Source organism: Platichthys flesus, chromosome 15 (assembly GCF_949316205.1).
Source record: "Platichthys flesus chromosome 15, fPlaFle2.1, whole genome shotgun sequence".
Lineage (NCBI taxonomy): Eukaryota > Metazoa > Chordata > Actinopteri > Pleuronectiformes > Pleuronectidae > Platichthys > Platichthys flesus.
Window position 1 is genome coordinate 20487559 of NC_084959.1, and position 16823 is coordinate 20504381.

The window sequence follows — 16823 nt, forward strand, 5'->3', positions numbered from 1 at the left end:
CAGGCTAAAGACACATCTCTTCGACTACACCTTGGTTAAGGAGATGATGTCTAATAACCACTTTCCACTCTGGTTACATTTTATTATTAAATGTATTATTATTATTATTAATATGTTCAGTTGCATTTATGTATTTGGCTTTTTGAAGCTAATGTATTTACATGGTTCTCGCTGTTCTAGGTTTGTACCCTAATTAATTGTTGAATGCACTTGTTGTAAGTCACTTTGGATAAAAGCGTCAGCTAAATGCCAATGTAATGGAATATGTAATGTAAAGGTTTAGTGTGAAGGATTTAGTGAAATCTAGTGGTGAAGTTGCAGGTTGCAGCTGAATACCCCTCACCTCACACTCCCCTTCCAAACATGAAACAACCTTCAGTTATCATAAAAACTCAAAGTTTGTCTAGTTTAGACTACTTTAAAAAACATGGTGGCCTCCGTAGATATGACCCGCTCCCAAGGTAAATATAAAGTATTTAGATATAAAGGGCATATTCTAGGGTAAAGAAAACAACAATTCGTACAATTTACATCAAACATACTAGTAAAAACATCACTAGGATTATTTTACATAAAATTTTCGCCAATACGTCCCCTTTTTACCTAAACCTTAAACACTGGAGTTCAAACAATCAACTGCTTTCTGATTAACAGTTAACTGTCTGTTTTAACAAAACATTAAGGAGATACCTTTTATTGTATAATTAATAACGAAGATATCTACATCTAAACAACTATCTTACATTTGGTCTGTGTAAAGAATAAGCATGAACCTTAATTTAAATAACCATTACAAACTTTGGCAAACAGGTTTAGCAACTAGCTGGAAAGTACAGTGCAGCATTAAGCAGCTAAGTGGCAGATATTTCCTGGTAGAGACAAAAAAACGAAGCAAAAACCTCACATTATTCAGATGGCTAGAAAAATGACCCTAAATGAATGTTAACAGTGCTTTGTGTCTGCTTGATTTGTGTGTGATGCAAACATGTTCACTACATGTTTTTCTGGCAATAGGATGTTGGTGTTTACAGCTTCTTGCCCCCAAAAGGACAAAAAGCTCATAGAAGTACATTTGTATTATACTTTTGCTAATGTTCTGTGGCAAAGTAAAACATTTAATCGATTTCGCCAACACCATTATCAGATTTGTATAAAAAATCCATACCAGCCTTAAAATGTCAGTATTGGTTTGGCTGTATAGTTTCTTCCTTTCAAATCTCAATTTCAACCACAATATTTATAGAAATGCAATTCTATTTGAAAAAAAGCTTATTTGGCAGCTATTTAAATGACATGAAAATTGTGACCCATCAAATCCGAAAAAGATCATAAACAGAGACAAATATCCTGCATCACAATCAGGACCACAAAGCCAAAGCTACACATTGCATGGTGAAGCCGCTTATCCAGGGGTCAAGAAAAACCCACTAACATCTGTTTTTTGTCTGCAATGGGAATCCACTCCCAGGTCAAATGACTGCACTAGACACAGATTTTGATAAGCTCCAGCAGTGATAGTAACCTGACATGAGACTAGATGCTCCTATATTCCTGACCTTGATCCAGACTTTAGGCAAAGGTGTATCTGCACTAAGGGGCCACTTAAATAAATAAATTACGTGTCAACATTACAAGGACGTCTCACACAATTCAAATGTTGTATATCAGTTGTATACAGGACAAGTTTAAGACATGTGTGAATACTGTAAAGGCAGATTTAATAAATCAATCGGTAAATCAATTAGTCAAATTTGATTTCTATAGCCCATATTCACAAATGGAAAACTGCCTCATATTACAAATGGTAAATGGTTGTATTTATATAGAGCTTTTCTAGTCCTGATGAACACTCAAAGAGCTTTACAGTTTATCGCAATTCACCCGTTCATACAGTATATCGAAGTGCAGCACTTTTAGAAGGGGCAATTTTTTGGACTCAGTATTTCACCCAAGGACACTTTGGCAGGTGCTTGAGCCCTGAGACCCTGCGCCACAGCTGCCCACAAGCTTTCTATGTAAGATGCACTCACATTCAAGACAGTGAAACCAAATAACACTCTCACCCTTCGTATCTAAACAAGCAGCTTGCCTCAGTTGTCATAATTGACTTAGTCAGATGGTGTTGGAAACTATGCACTTCAATAAAGTGATGTTACCATGCCCCCTGTGGGAACCAACAGTGGAGGATACCCACACAGACACAGTCCCTCCTCCCATCCAACTTGCCTTCAGGTTCTGCCCATCAAAGGGCAATGAGCCGCTGACCAATGTGTAGAGGATTACTCCCAAACTCCAGACGTCCACCTCAGGCCCGTCATACTTCTTGCCCTGGAAAAGCTCTGGGGCAGCATATGGCGGCGAGCCACAGAACGTGTCCAGCTTGTTGCCCAGTGTGAACTCGTTGCTGAAGCCGAAGTCTGCGATCTTGATGTTGGCATCGGCATCCAGCAGAAGGTTCTCCGCCTGAGTTATAAATACATTGATGCAGAGGAAAAGGAGACAGGGATGGACAGTCACAGAGAGGGAAGGAGAACATAAACAAAACAACATATAGGAAGGGAAGGAAGGGGGGAGCAGAGGAGAAAATATTTGGATGGGGGAGGAGAAAGTGGGTGGACACAAAAATGGGAATTGTGATTGTAAAAATAGCGCACGAATGAGACAGATGGGGAGGAGGGGTGTTAGCGTGTTGTCCAACAACATAGATACTGGCCATGACTCATACTTTATATATGTCACTGCATGTGATGAGAAATGTTATAATCTATCACAAGAGGCAGACTGTGACTGCCTTACCATTCCCATCTTGGTAAAAAAAGTGCTTCTCCACTCACCAGTGCTTCACATGCTAAAGGCCCTTCTCAAAGGGAAAGATTAAGACCAGTCCAATAAATTAACTTTGCGTTTAGTGTAATCTGTCAGCAAAATAAATGTCCCAGTTTTGGACTAGCCTTAATCCCATGTCTCTGAATGCAGCCCAAAACAGCTTCCGAACTTTTCTCACCTTCAAATCTCTGTGGACAATATATTTCGTGTGGCAGTAGTGGACAGCGGAAACAATCTGTGAACAGGAGGACACGGACAAACCTGAAAAACTGACAGTTAAACGTGAGGATTGGTCCAATGTTGGCATCGAGAAGTGGTTAATCCATACCTGTCGAAATTTGGCTCTGGCTTCGACCTCCTTCATTCTTCCATGAGACACAAGGTAGTCAAACACTTCACCTGGGAGTGAGCACAGGAGAAATGGCTCAGTCAGATCAGATAATAAAGCCATTACAGTTAATGCCATCATATATTACTGAAATAATCAATTTTACATCAATTGACTTTTTAATATTTCTTAGGTACAAGTTCTGTCAATTTCAACATTATTGTTCTCAAGAGGAAAGACTTAAAGGTTCAGTGTGTAAGATTTAGTGACATCTAGTGGGGAGGTTGCATGTTGCAGCTGAATACCACTAACCTCACCATCCCCTTCCAAACATGGAAGAGAACCTGTGGTAGCCTTCAGTTGTAATAAAAACTCAAAGGGTGTTTAGTGTGTCTAGTCTGGGCTAATGTAACATTTCGGCCCTTTGTAGAGAGACCCCTCTTCTGATGAAAATATAAAGAATTTAAATATAAAGGCCCTTTCTAGGGTAAAAAAACAGTAATTCCTACAATTTACATGATCACACTACTGGAAACATCACTAGGATTATTTTACATAAAATGTAGGCCAATAGATCCCTTTAACCTTAATCTTACACACTGAACCTTTAAAGGAAAATATTGATATTTTTGGGAAATACGCTTATTCATTTCCCTGCCAATGGTTTGATGAGAAGATCGATATCACTCTTGTATCTGTCTATTCTCTGTGAAGCAGAGGCTAGTCAGTTTAAACTGCCATACAGACAGGAAACAGGGAAGCAGCTAGCCTGTTGCAGGCAAACGTAACATGATCCACATATGTGCAAAACTCACTATGCTTTGTATATTTAGAAGGAATAAATACACCTTGTTCTTTATGAATTCACAAACAATAAAATGCATCCTTACACAGTTCAGTACTCCAGGTAGTTTTGCTGTGACCACAAGCTTATGCAGGCTAGCGTTAGCAAAGATGCTACCTGGCTAATGTTAGTAAAGTTGCTAAGTAATTGACATACTGATACCATGCCTCTTTCTAACTTATGAATGATCATTTTATCAAATTATTATCACTGCTTTATTATTTAACTTTAATTGATAAAAAACAAAAAACGTAACATAATATTTTCTTTCTTTAATGTCAAATTGTGTCAAAATTAAAAAAATAGGACATACTGTGAAACAAAATCAGTGTAAAAATGATCACAAAACAGTATCAATCAACAACATGAAACCTTAAATACATGGGAAATGTGCTCGCTGTTGGATTTAAGGGACCAAACTATTGTTGATATGATACTGAAAGATACATAGCACTTTTTGTTATTCACAGGCACACATCCCTATAGTCTTTTTATCTGTGACTTAAAAGTAATATGGAGCAGAGAAAAAGCCACATTTCAAACTGTCTCTATGACATTCTCCAAGGTCACGGTGAGCAAATGATATGGTCTGGGCCAGAACATAGAAAAAAAGGGATTGGTGACAAGAAAGCGACACAAATAGAAACATAAAAGAGACTAATGGAGAAAAAAAAAGAAAAGGAGACTTAAGATGCACCATGCTGGCTCTGCACCTGAAACTGTTAAGAGTCTGTTCAAACAGCAGCAGCATTACGGCACAGGGACTGCTCAGTTATTTATGCTGAGGTTCAACACTCTATTAAGTATGAACGTAACACTGTACAAGACAGTCTGCAGTCATCTTTAATTTAAAGATGCTGTCCTTCATATTATATTAACAGGAAAAACGCTGACTGTACATGGCCTTTATACTGTACATGGCTTCAACGTCTCAGGATTACCAAACTCATGGGATTTGATCTAAAAAAGAATGTCAATTTCACTTAAATTCTCTAGATTAAGTGATTACGGGAAAATAAAAAGACCACTCTTGAAAAAAGTGACATATAAAGAAGTGACAGGTTTAAGGTAATAAGGTTAGACTTTAAAAATTAGAATATAAATTTCATTTTATATATGATATATAAATACAATCAGTATTAATTTGTTTAAGTAGGATGATCTATATTGGTGTATTCATATTATGGATATACGGCATGGTCCTCCTTTTCATTATCTGATTATCTGATGTTAAAATTAATGAGAGTTACATTGCAGGTAATGACTACTTTTTTAATGATTTGTTGTCTGGCTTTTCACAGCATAGTATACTGTGACAATACATTATGTAAATAACTGTTATTACCTGTGCCGAGGAGGTAAAGTTTTTCATATATGTTCATATCTGTATCCCTAGAATAATGTTGTGTGAAGTGCATATTGTCCTGTTCAAAAAGAAGGAACAATACCAAGCTAAACTAGCTGTTTCCTCTGCTTCCAGTCCAAGCCAATCAAAACATTAGCTTTATATTTTGCAAACAGACATGGCAGTGATATCGCTCAATATCCGAGTATTTCCCTAAATGTCCAACTATTTCTTGATAGCTTAAGCGGTTAACTGCTTTATAATTATGTTAAAAAATAATACTTCTTCAAATTAACCAGTGTTGTGTTTATGAGCCATGTTCCTCACCATTGTTCCAAATGCTAGAATTTAACTGCATAATAATCCAAAAACCAATCAAATACTCATCATTTCCTGTTGGAACTGAATTTAAAAGGTGTACTTCAACCAAACAGGTATACTCATAGGATTGCCTGAGCATGACAGCCAATATACCCACCTCCACTGGCGTACTCCATGATTAGGTAAAGGGTCTTATCCGTCTCAATCACCTCGAACAGCTGCACTGTAGGCCCAAACAGAATCAGATTAAAATCAAATATATATAAGCAAAGCCTGCTCACGTTATAAATAATAGCACAGCCGGCTGCCTGTCTGTCTTAATACGGAGGAACCCACTGTTAATACTGTGGGGGTTTTGATCCATATGACATTTCAGCTTTAGAAAATCCCACATCATGACCTCTGTGTAAGACCTGAGACATCGGCTGCTAGACTTCGGTCCATGAATTTTCTCAAGCTTATTCAGAGCATTAGACTTCCGTCTGGTCACATATGGAAACAAATCTATCTCTCTAACACACAAACACATGCACATACACACAGGCTGACACACAAAGATTGAGTCCATAGAGATGTATGTAGCTGCCTTACCTATGTTAGGATGATTTAAGCCTTTCATTATTCGTACCTCCCGAAAGAGCTGCAAAGGAGAAATGTCATTTTAATGTCATGAATATACTGGTCATAAATAAAATGAAATTAAATCCAATCATTGCCTTTGAGTATTGAACACTGTCTTTCCACACTTCAGTAAATCTGTGTTATAAATTGAACAGATACAACATAGAATCGTGTATGTTCTTTGATGATGAGGAGTTTCTCATTCCACGTCTTTAAGTCCCAGAATTATCTTGACTCCAGAGAGCTGTCAGGTTGTCATGTAAAAAGGAGCATGACACACTTTTGTATTTTCACCGGCTGGAATTAGTCTGAAATGTTTTGTGTTCTGCTAGTGTCCTTGTCACTACTTGTAGCATGAGGTGGCACCTGCAACCCAATCGGATTGCTCAGGTAGACAAGCTCCTCCAGGGTGGTTACATCCATACGTGCTGTAGATCTGCCAGAGTCCTACATAATGAACTCCAGCAGGCTACTGATGTGCATGTTTCTGACCAAACTGTCAGAAACAGACTCCATGAGGGCATGAGGGCAGCGTCCTCTAGTTGGACCTGTGCTCACAGCCCAGCACTGTGCAGCTCGGTTGGCACATGTGACTGTCAGGAGAGAGTCTGGAGACGCCGTGGGGAACGTTATGCTGCCTGTAACATCATCCAGCATTACCCGGTTTGGTAGTGGGTCAGTGATGGTTTGGGGAGTCATGTCCTTGGTGGGTCGCAAAGACCTCCATGTCATAGCCAACGGTACCCTGACTGCTGTTAGGTACCAGGATGAAATCCTGAGCGATTATCAGACCTTACTCTGGTGCAGTGGTTCCTGAGTTCCTCCTTATGCAGGACAATGCTTGGCCTCATGTGCCCAGAGGGTGTAGGCAGATCCTTGATGACCAAGACATTGATGCCATTGACTGGCACTCACATTCCCCTGACCTAAATCCAACTAAGCACCTATGGGACGTTATGTACTGTGTATCCGTTGCCGCCAAGTACCGCCATAGACTATTCAGGAGCTCACTGATGCCCTGATCCAGGTCTGGAAGGAGAAGTACCAGAAACTATCTACGACTCATCAGGAGCATGACCAGACGATGTCGGGAGTGGATACAGGCACATGTGGACCAAACAAACTACTGAGTGACATTATGAGATGCTATGAGGAAATTCATGCAAGTTGGATCACCCGGTGATTTCAGCCTTTTATTTAATTTTTTATAATTTTCGCTGTGATTTTGAATCCAGCCCCCAATGGTGTCGTGATTTTGGTTTCCATTCTCTGTTATTCTCTCTACTATCAATGACAGGATGACACCTTTCAGAATGTAAGAAACCTAACTTTGCTCCCAAATATGTAATGTTAAATTTTGACAAATTTTATAGATGCAAAATTTAGCAATTTGAACCACGGGAGAATAATTTAAATTGTTGGAGTCAGAATTGCACTGTTGGTATAGTAAATACCAGGTTTTGGCAAGAATAAATTATTGATAATGATACTGTATATTTTAAGTACAACAATGTAATAGGAGTACAAATACAGTAAAAATATTCTTGAGATTAGATTAGTTAAGATAGATAAGTGAAGGAAATCTATGCTTTTATTAGCACACTTATGTGCAAAAAGACTTAACAAACTGGAGGCTGACCAGTTAAAGCAGAATTCATACTTCTGTCCAGAAAAGTACAGTATCACTTCATGTGTCTTATATTCATCCAAATGAAAATCTGCGAGGGTGACAACAACCAATAAAACCTCCTTAGTCCTCACACACAGAGAAATGGCCCACACACAAACCTGTGAAAAACAGAACCAACTTCCAGTCTGTCCAAACATGTCTAACTGCGTGTGATATGTTTACTCTGGGGGACACATTTGTACAATTTGTCCGGGCAGAGCAGGGGATCAATTGTGAGCCAGCTCCCCTTTCATGTAAAATAACAGTACACTCCATTGGTATAAGGCCATCGCTGAAAACCAAAGACTCTCCTCCATGTCATCAACTCTATCGGGAAAAAAAAATGATGGTGCGATAAGCTTTTCTATCCTCTTTTCTCAATCCTCCCCCTCTCCTATTTTCCGACGTGTCTCCCCCTATTCCCTCCTCCTTCATTCAACTGCTCCAGCAGTCTTCTCCTCTAGCAGCGCCCCAACGTCACTGTTGCCATAGCAACCAAGGTATTAAGACCGGGCTCTTTCCCTGCCTCTCCAGCTGTGTTAGAAGGAATCTTGGGTAATGTAGTGCTCAATCTCATCTTCCTGGCCTTTCATTAATTTCCTTATTGTCCCGATAGAGCAGAGTGGCCGGATCTGTCAAAACAACACACGATCCCTCGGCCACATGTTCGACCCGGTCATTGTTAATGACCGCAAATAAAATAAAAATAAATGACAATCAAGCAGGCACACACGCTGTGGCAAAAAGGTTCCTGGCTTTATTCAAAAATCTAGCAGATGGAAACAAATTGCTTTAAAACGTAAATTTCATCTTGGACAACATAATGTGACAAAACCTCATTTCGGACACATATTTTGCTTTCAGCTGTCTTTCCTCTCACAAAAATCTTCCTTCTTGAGGTTAGATTTTTTTTCTCGAGGTTTCCTTCCTTCCTCTCCCTCTTGTATCCACCGCTATACAATACATCTCCCTCTTTCCTTTCCCCCCTCTACATACATCACCCCCTAGATTATGCTAATATAGGCTATTTCATGTCTTCAGTACTAAGGATTTTCACTAGCCCACGGGTATGTAAAGAAGCCTGCTATCATCAGCAGCCAATTGTAGAGAATTCTCTCCGATCAGTGGCCAATCCTTCGCCCCTCTTCTAAAATGTTTCACCATCGTCTTTCAGAGCATCTAGTCCGGTCCAGGAGAAGCCTCAGACAGGAACATGGCATGAGTTGAGTTTACAGTTCCTACAAGAGCATCTGATTATTCAGGCTAGGTGAGGTAAATAAAATCAATTCTCTGACATGGTATCAGCAGGGGCAGTATGATGAGTCAAAGTATCAGGATTACAGGAAGCCAGAGATCAAAATGGCAACGGACAACTGTGGGAAAAATAAAACAATTGGAACCTGCATTTATGGACTAAAGCCTTGATAATAGCACAACTACTCACGGTCCCTGCAACCACTGCATTGTCAATAGAGAGATTTAGCAAAAGATTAGTAACAAAAAGGAGCTCAAATATTATCAGAAAGATAATTTTTTTTGGTAAGATATCAACAATCTTTCGTCCAATGAAGCCAAATGAAAAATAGAAATGATTATGGGGCACACAATAATTCCAGTGGCCACATAAGGTAAGGGATCTTAGCAATATTCTTTCAAGAGGTCCAGAAATCCTCGGCTAATTTCATTCTATATTTCACGTCATGGGGAGAAACACTGATGTTTCTACCATATGTAACAGGACATACAGACGTCTTCCAGTCAAACAGAATCACACGCACACTACGCACATATAAAGCACAATTATTTCATCCCTGATTTGATTCTTCTGGTCTGTTCACTTCTCGCCCGCAGGCAGAGGAGCTCAGGCAGGCCAAGCGAGGTAGAAAGAGATAAGAGGGAGGGAGGGCAGACTCTTTGGCCCGGATGTGTACATATAAGCAGCATTACCAGAAAGTATGGGTTGACTAAACTGTCCGCACCCTTCGTGTCTCTAAGCTTGTATTCACATGTATTCCTTCATCGCAGCTTAGATGTCCACCTGTGTGATCCAGCTGCATGAGGCACATGACAGAGCAGGAAAGATTTGGATTCCTATAGTTGGGAGCTAAGATGTGAGACAAGTGAGCATGTGATCAAACCTCAATGCAGCCATGTTGTCTGGATATCTACACATCTATTCTCCAGCTCTCAATTTTGCTGCTGCAACCATCGGAGGTTTAAAGACCGATTGAGTCACAGTGGCACGACTGTGTTGCTGGGTTGTCCCATTTCAAAGGCATCCATCAATCCCAGTGAAACTCGGTCTCCTGGATCCTTCCCAGTCTCACCTATCCCAGTATTCATTGCGTTTCAGTAACAACCCTTTTTTTTTCAAAGAGGTAATGGGGCAGGGAAGCGAGTATCAGGCTTCAATTCAACTGAACGACTAATAGTGCACATGTTATCGTTCTCGTCATGTTCAACTTCAGCTACACTGCTGTGCAACAAGGCAAGGCAAGAAGGGGGGACAAGCTGGTGATACTGATCATGGAAAGCCTCTCAAGAACATTTATGTTCAACAATCGCAGTCTACACAGCCAACAAAGGAGGAAGCCTAAATGGCTGGGTAGACCGCGTCCTACAAATGGACACGGCTCACAATTCCCGCTTCTGCATCTGAGTCTAGTGTGTGAGGGCACCACTCAGAGGTTTCCCTTGAAAGTTTGTGAAGAGTCCACTGATTCGCCTTTCTCTGACCTTCACGCACAGCCAACCCCACTATTCAGGCTCAACACTCAACCTGCTGACCAGCAGGAAAAAAGAAGCCAGGCAATCAAAAGCTCTCCTTGTGACACACTATACACAAGCTTTTCCAAAGACACCTCTTAACCAAACATTGAACACAAAGAAATTACAATAGCATCTTTGTTATCTAAAGTAAGGTGTGGTTCGGAAAAATATTAACACACAAAAAACTGAATAGGTTAGGGGACCACAGCTTCCGACATGAGTCAACCCCCTCTCAGGGCGGCGATTACCCCAGAGAGACGAGAGATGATCTCCGGTGCAGGGGTCTCCTCATGCGCCCATCCAATCCCTAGCACCTGCCAAACAGCATCACATCCAATTTGCCCCCTCTCCATGAGCCACTCTCTCCTTCCTGCCCCCTCTGAGGGGAAACAGCGGAGGATAAACCTTAACCTCTACAAATCCCCCATGGCAAATCAGTACTCGGGTGAATTACATCAACATAACCTAATCAACCGCGTTTTTGATGCATTGCTGCTGTTGATGAAGGCAGATGCTGTTAAAAAGTGTGGAGTGTGTTTAATTTTGAACCTGAAGACATTATGCGCATATTCCACCATAAACAATCAGTCAGTGTAAAGAGGAAGAACTCACCTTTTGTAGGCTGGTTGGGTTCAACTGAGTTTTGTCAATGATTTTTATTGCAACCTGGAAGAGACATCGACCAAGTTTCAGATGAACACATCAACCTCATCATTTGCTTAGAATCCCCTCCCTGCACGATGCTCAGAAGCCTGCCCCACTGATGTCACTGATCCACATCCAACAATCATTTCTCAGCATCCAAAAATGAAGATAAATGTAGCTTAGAAGAGATTATTCAATTGTTTACCAGAGCAGGTGAACGTGGGCTGAGGGCCGTGTATACAGTTATTTCAACAAGCTGTAGTAAAGCCATTTTGAGTGGGTTTTAATCCCCACTGACTTGCATTGGCACCACTAACCCAGGCTAATGATGGTTCACTGCCAATTTCAGAAAAACAATAGAAAAACTGGTTTCAAAGTGTTTCGGGCATCATGGAGACATGGACTGAAATAATACTGGCTCAAAATAATACACATAATAATCATTTTTGTGTATCACTGTCAGCGAAGGCACCTTTTATAAAAGGGGTTTATTCTGGAATTTATGACTACAAAGACAGTAAACGTAACATAATGAATGAATGCCTTATAGAACAGATATAAGCTCTAAATAACAGCAAATAAAGGATTTCCAGGGAGGTTGTAACTTCCTTTAATCCTTTATATGTGGTGTACCAAATTTGATTAATCCATTAGGAAGGTAAGTGGTAATATGGTGCATCAGTCAAAGAAATCTTTTACAGTGTGGCTTTCCAAAAGTTGTTCTTAATGGCTTATAACTGATCTATAAGGCTTCCTTAAATCGCTTTAAAAAATCTATTAGTTATAATCTATGAACCTTTCATTACGTTCACTTATTAGAAAGTGGTATGTATTTGTGTTATCATTTTGTATTCAGCTTTTTAAAGTTGTCTGTAAGTAACTGGTCAATGGACAAAAATGTCTTCTATTGAAAGTTACGGTAGAAATTTGAACAGAGAAAATTTGAACGGAGAAATTTTAGAGGAGGTAAGATAATAATTACTTCCTGAGGACACCAATGACATCAGCTGATTCTTGCCTTCTCTCACCCAACAAACATCTGTTTATCATTCAGCACCTCCTAGTCCATCCCTTCTTTCCCTCCTCTCACCCTGGACCCCAAGAGTACCCTGTGACTCACCTCCTTGCCCGTCAGAATGTGGCGGGCCAGCTTGACCTTGGCGAAGTTTCCCTTGCCGATGGTCTTGAGCAGACGGTAGTTGCCGATGTGCGGCTGCTCGTCGGAGCAGGAGGCGATGGAGTTCCTGCATCGGGCACCCAGCGAGCGGCTGGACTGACTGGTGGCCTTGTCTGAGCGGCTGGCCCCCAGCGACACATGCTGGAAGAAAAAGGGAGAGAGGGGGGGTTAAAGAGAGCAGCAGCAGCAGCAGTGGCCAAGGACCTCCAGGAGGCTTGCCTGTACACTTGGAACACTGATGGTCCGCAGTGGTTAAATCATGTGGGCGAGCCCCTTCTGTATCAGCTGGCTGGTTATACACACTGCACACTGATGAATGTGGAAGTGTCGGACATTGTTCCAGGGAACTTCATGTCACACTGTGTCACTGCTCACAGATGCTGTTTTCACACATGACCTTTCTCTGGAGGTTGCGTTCGCACATGAACAAGTCAGCAGGAGATTCTTCACTCAGACCTGTGTCAGTGAAAAGTGTTCAGGTGAGGCTGGCACTTCAGGCTACCTCCACTGCTGAGATCATGTGAGTTTGTTTACAGCACATCAACACCAGCTTGGACCATTATCTCCAAAAGCTCTTTGGACATCTTATTCAGGGTCCTCTGCGTTTATGGCACCACTTTTTCCGCCCTTCATCCTGTTCCAAATCCTTCCTGTGTTCGAAACGTCATTGACAAGTCACTGGTGGTGAATCCTCTGGAGGATCTCCTGCCATGTTCTCACATGGGCTCATTTGGAAACTCTGAATAGTATTTACTAGGGGGCTAACCGCAGAAACTCCTGAGAATGTTTGGGGGTCTCTCAATCTGACATTTGCATTTTCGCTTACAGCCCCTCCGGAAAATGTCTGGACATTATCCGGAGTTCAGTGTATGTCTGAATCAGCTACAGTGTCTGCTGCATTTGTGGAACTCACTGAGCAGCGACTGGTCTTGCAAGTGTGTGTGCATCCCTGACATAAACCACACTGGTAAACACAGTGACAGAAAGCAGCCCAGTGTCATATACAATACTATTTATTGGAAAACGGAGAAAGTAACCTAGGACTATAACAGGCAGGAGGGATGCTGAGCTGAGTGAACACATGCCCTTCACTTCTTAGTTAACAGCTGTTGTCCAGCTCATGAACACTGGAACATAATGTTTCCATTTTGGGTTCCGCATCATCGTCTTCAGAGCTCGACCACTTGACTGCTGGAGGATGTCTTCATGCAGTATGACAGACTATAAAGGTGATGCTTTCACTGCAACATGAGGCAGCCCTGAAGCTTTCACTGCCCTGTGAAAGCTGCTCGACGCCGCTCGATTCTGGAGCCCAGTGCTTCACAGTATTGTTGTGCAGCGGCGACGGAGTCAGAGCTAATTTTCAGCCAGGAAGCAGAGCAGAAGAGAAAAGGAGGACAACAATATGCATTTACACAAACAGAGCAGAAGAGAAAAGGAGGACAACAATATGCATTTACACAAACAAAGCATGATGTATTACAGTATGAAGCGGCTTCTTGTCATGTGACAAAACTGGGAAGAGGAGGAGAGAGAGAGGATAGATGGTGGGGGGAGGAAAATAACGGGAGATGGAGAAACCAGGATGTCTGATGGACAGGGAGAAGAAAAGAAGGAGAGAAAAACAAATAGTGGAGAGAGGGATGTATGGAGGAAAGCAGAAACAGGGAGCAGATGCTGGCACAGTGGTCCCTGGCCAGTCCCAAGCCCTGAGGCATGGCACTTCCATCCCCCCAGCATGTCATTTTGCCCTCAGCTTCCTACACACATACACACACTCAGAAATGCAAACACAACCACGCAGCCCTGCGCCCCACCTTCAGACACTCCCTCCTTCCCAATCTCCAACTCCTGTTCTCACGCCCCACCTCTGAGCCAATTTGGACTCTCTCCACAGTCCACTCGACTCACCGGCGAGTCCCAAACAAGAGCGTTGGAGGCTTTGGCAGCGTGCAGCAGAGTACATGAGTCCACCGACTGTACGCTGCTGGAGAGAGGCCTCACCTGTGCCAACACGGCAGCACAATGGTTCAGCCGGTCAATTTACTCAGCTGTCATCATCGCTCGATTGTGGAGTGGTGACAGCGGATCCAGATGCATTCTCATGGAAGGAACGGATCTGCATTCATAATCGATCATGCACGTCGTAGATACTCACACACATATGCACATCACACACACACACATACACTTTCTCTTGTTCATGACGTGTGTGGACATTGCACTGACTTGCATTAATTTCCTGCAGACTACGTTTGAAATAGAACTACTAGTTACTTAACACTAACCCTGGACCTAACCTTACCCTGCAACAATTATTATTATGAGGAACACAAGTCCCCATAATGTGACTTTGTAATGAGATTAGGGTCCCCACAACATGATTAATATATGTAGACCACACACACAAACACTCAGACAAACACACAGACACACAAACACAAATCTACTGGCTTAACCATCCCTCTGTGCTGAAAGCTCTGCTAACAAACAGATGGGGGGAATCTCGTTTAAGGCAGAGAAATGACATAATGCAACGTCAATCAGTCATGTCACCATTTTGATGCACATTAATGAAGAGATATGGATCTATAGAAAGATAGATATCTAGATAGATATCTAGATAGATAGATAGATAGATAGATAGATAGATAGATAGATAGATAGATAGATAGTTGACTCAGTTATTCTCTCAGCCTCACATGAATAAATCCTCCTGGCTTCTGTCTTTCCTGCAGGCCGCTTCTGTTCTCCACTGTACTCAATGTACGGCTCTGTCTGACACCCACTGGCTCTGGGGTTGGGCGCTTGGTAGGCTGCGCAGCAACGGACTGCACATCATTTTACGCAGTAATCCCCTCGCCTCATGCGAACAACCCAGATATTCTCTATACATTTATTTTGGCCTTCTGTGCTCCCGTCCCACCCATCCAATTTCTAAAGGGGGGGGGGGGGCGCACGCACACGCACGCACGCTCACACACAGCAGCAGTAGGGAGAAGCTCTAATGTGACATCACGCTCTCTACAGCCTTAGAATAAGAGGTGACGGCTGGTTTTCGGGGTTTCTGCGAGTGTTATCTCATGCGGGTGCACTGATCCCCGGCTGCTCGCCTGCCCTCGGCTCTTCCCCTGCGCACACACTCAAGGTTAGCACATCCTGAACGATGTGGTGCTGCTGAAGCATCCATCCGACGCAACGTCCACAGTCCCTGCACCTAACGAGGAGGAACAGCAGCATCTGTGACCCCGGCGTGTACCGTGAATAAAGCCAGCGGGCGCCAGAGGCCACATACATGAGGAGGGACGTGCACGGTTTATCTCTTGCGCGCTCACGCACACACATACAGGCTATAGGCTTTAATTGCACTTACATGGTCTCCGGTGCTCCTGTCGTTTCCAGACGGTAATGCAGATCGAGAAGACATGTTGCTTTCTTTCTCCCCTGTCCCTGAGTGACAATCACGGCGCGTGTGCGCGGATGATATTTACAGCAGGCTCCACGCACACAAGAATAACATCCGCAGATGAGACCCACCGTCCCGAATCAATCCGCCTCTTCTCCTACCGGCTGAGCCGCGGTCGAGAGGAGACCTCTGCCTGTCATGGCAGCAGCAACGGACATCTGGAGGGGGGGTGGGGGGGTGCTGTCCTCAGAAGAGTTGCATTTCCACTGTGCACTTTGCAGAAAACACGATCAGCGGCGCAGCAGCTGCGATGCAATGCAAGTCCCGAGCATCGAAGAAAACGCTAATATGCGGCGATGTTTGGCCGGAGCCCAGCGTCTCTGTGGCGTCTCTCCACCCCCTGCCTCATTTCGCCATGCAAAACAAACAGGACTGCTTCTGGATGAGGATGATGACCGTCATCTCCGTCTGTCATAACACTGAGCCACCGAACAGCCTCCGCCTCCAGCCCGCGTCGGCAGCGAGGGCCAGACGCTCCGCTCTGCTGCAGCTCCCGGGAAAACGCGGCTCTCGGTGCGGCGGGGAAAAGGCCGAGGTGTCCACGGATCTGCGTCCCGGTCGGTGAGATGCGCACCAGCGTCATCCACAGAGAAGACACCGACACAGCACTTCCGGTCAGTGCTTAGGAAGTAAAAGCCCTAATGGCTACGGCGTCATTCAACTATATGAAACATTTAATATAGAGACAGTAATAAATATATAATAAATGTCACACATATCTTTACTTTTCAGTTATTTTGACCAGTTATGTTTATTAACATATCTTATTATCATTATTGTTATTATTGGTAATTATTCGTTGTCTACTTGCA

General features: G+C 42.7%; 1 protein-coding gene across 2 annotated transcripts in view; it reads right to left on the bottom strand.

Moving 5' to 3' along the window:
* mark4a (MAP/microtubule affinity-regulating kinase 4a) overlaps positions 1 to 16618 on the bottom strand; it is a 28176-nt gene extending 11558 nt beyond the window's left edge. For both annotated transcript variants that reach the window (XM_062406379.1, XM_062406380.1), the window contains exons 1-8: positions 15919 to 16618; positions 12489 to 12686; positions 11336 to 11389; positions 6256 to 6304; positions 5822 to 5887; positions 3155 to 3225; positions 3005 to 3061; positions 2227 to 2463 (exon numbers count right to left, since the gene is read on the bottom strand). In XM_062406379.1, coding sequence (XP_062262363.1) covers positions 2227 to 2463; positions 3005 to 3061; positions 3155 to 3225; positions 5822 to 5887; positions 6256 to 6304; positions 11336 to 11389; positions 12489 to 12686; positions 15919 to 15972 — 786 coding nt within the window. In that variant the 5' untranslated portion in view covers positions 15973 to 16618. The remainder of the gene's footprint in view (positions 1 to 2226; positions 2464 to 3004; positions 3062 to 3154; positions 3226 to 5821; positions 5888 to 6255; positions 6305 to 11335; positions 11390 to 12488; positions 12687 to 15918) is intronic.
* Positions 16619 to 16823: the final 205 nt, after the last annotated feature.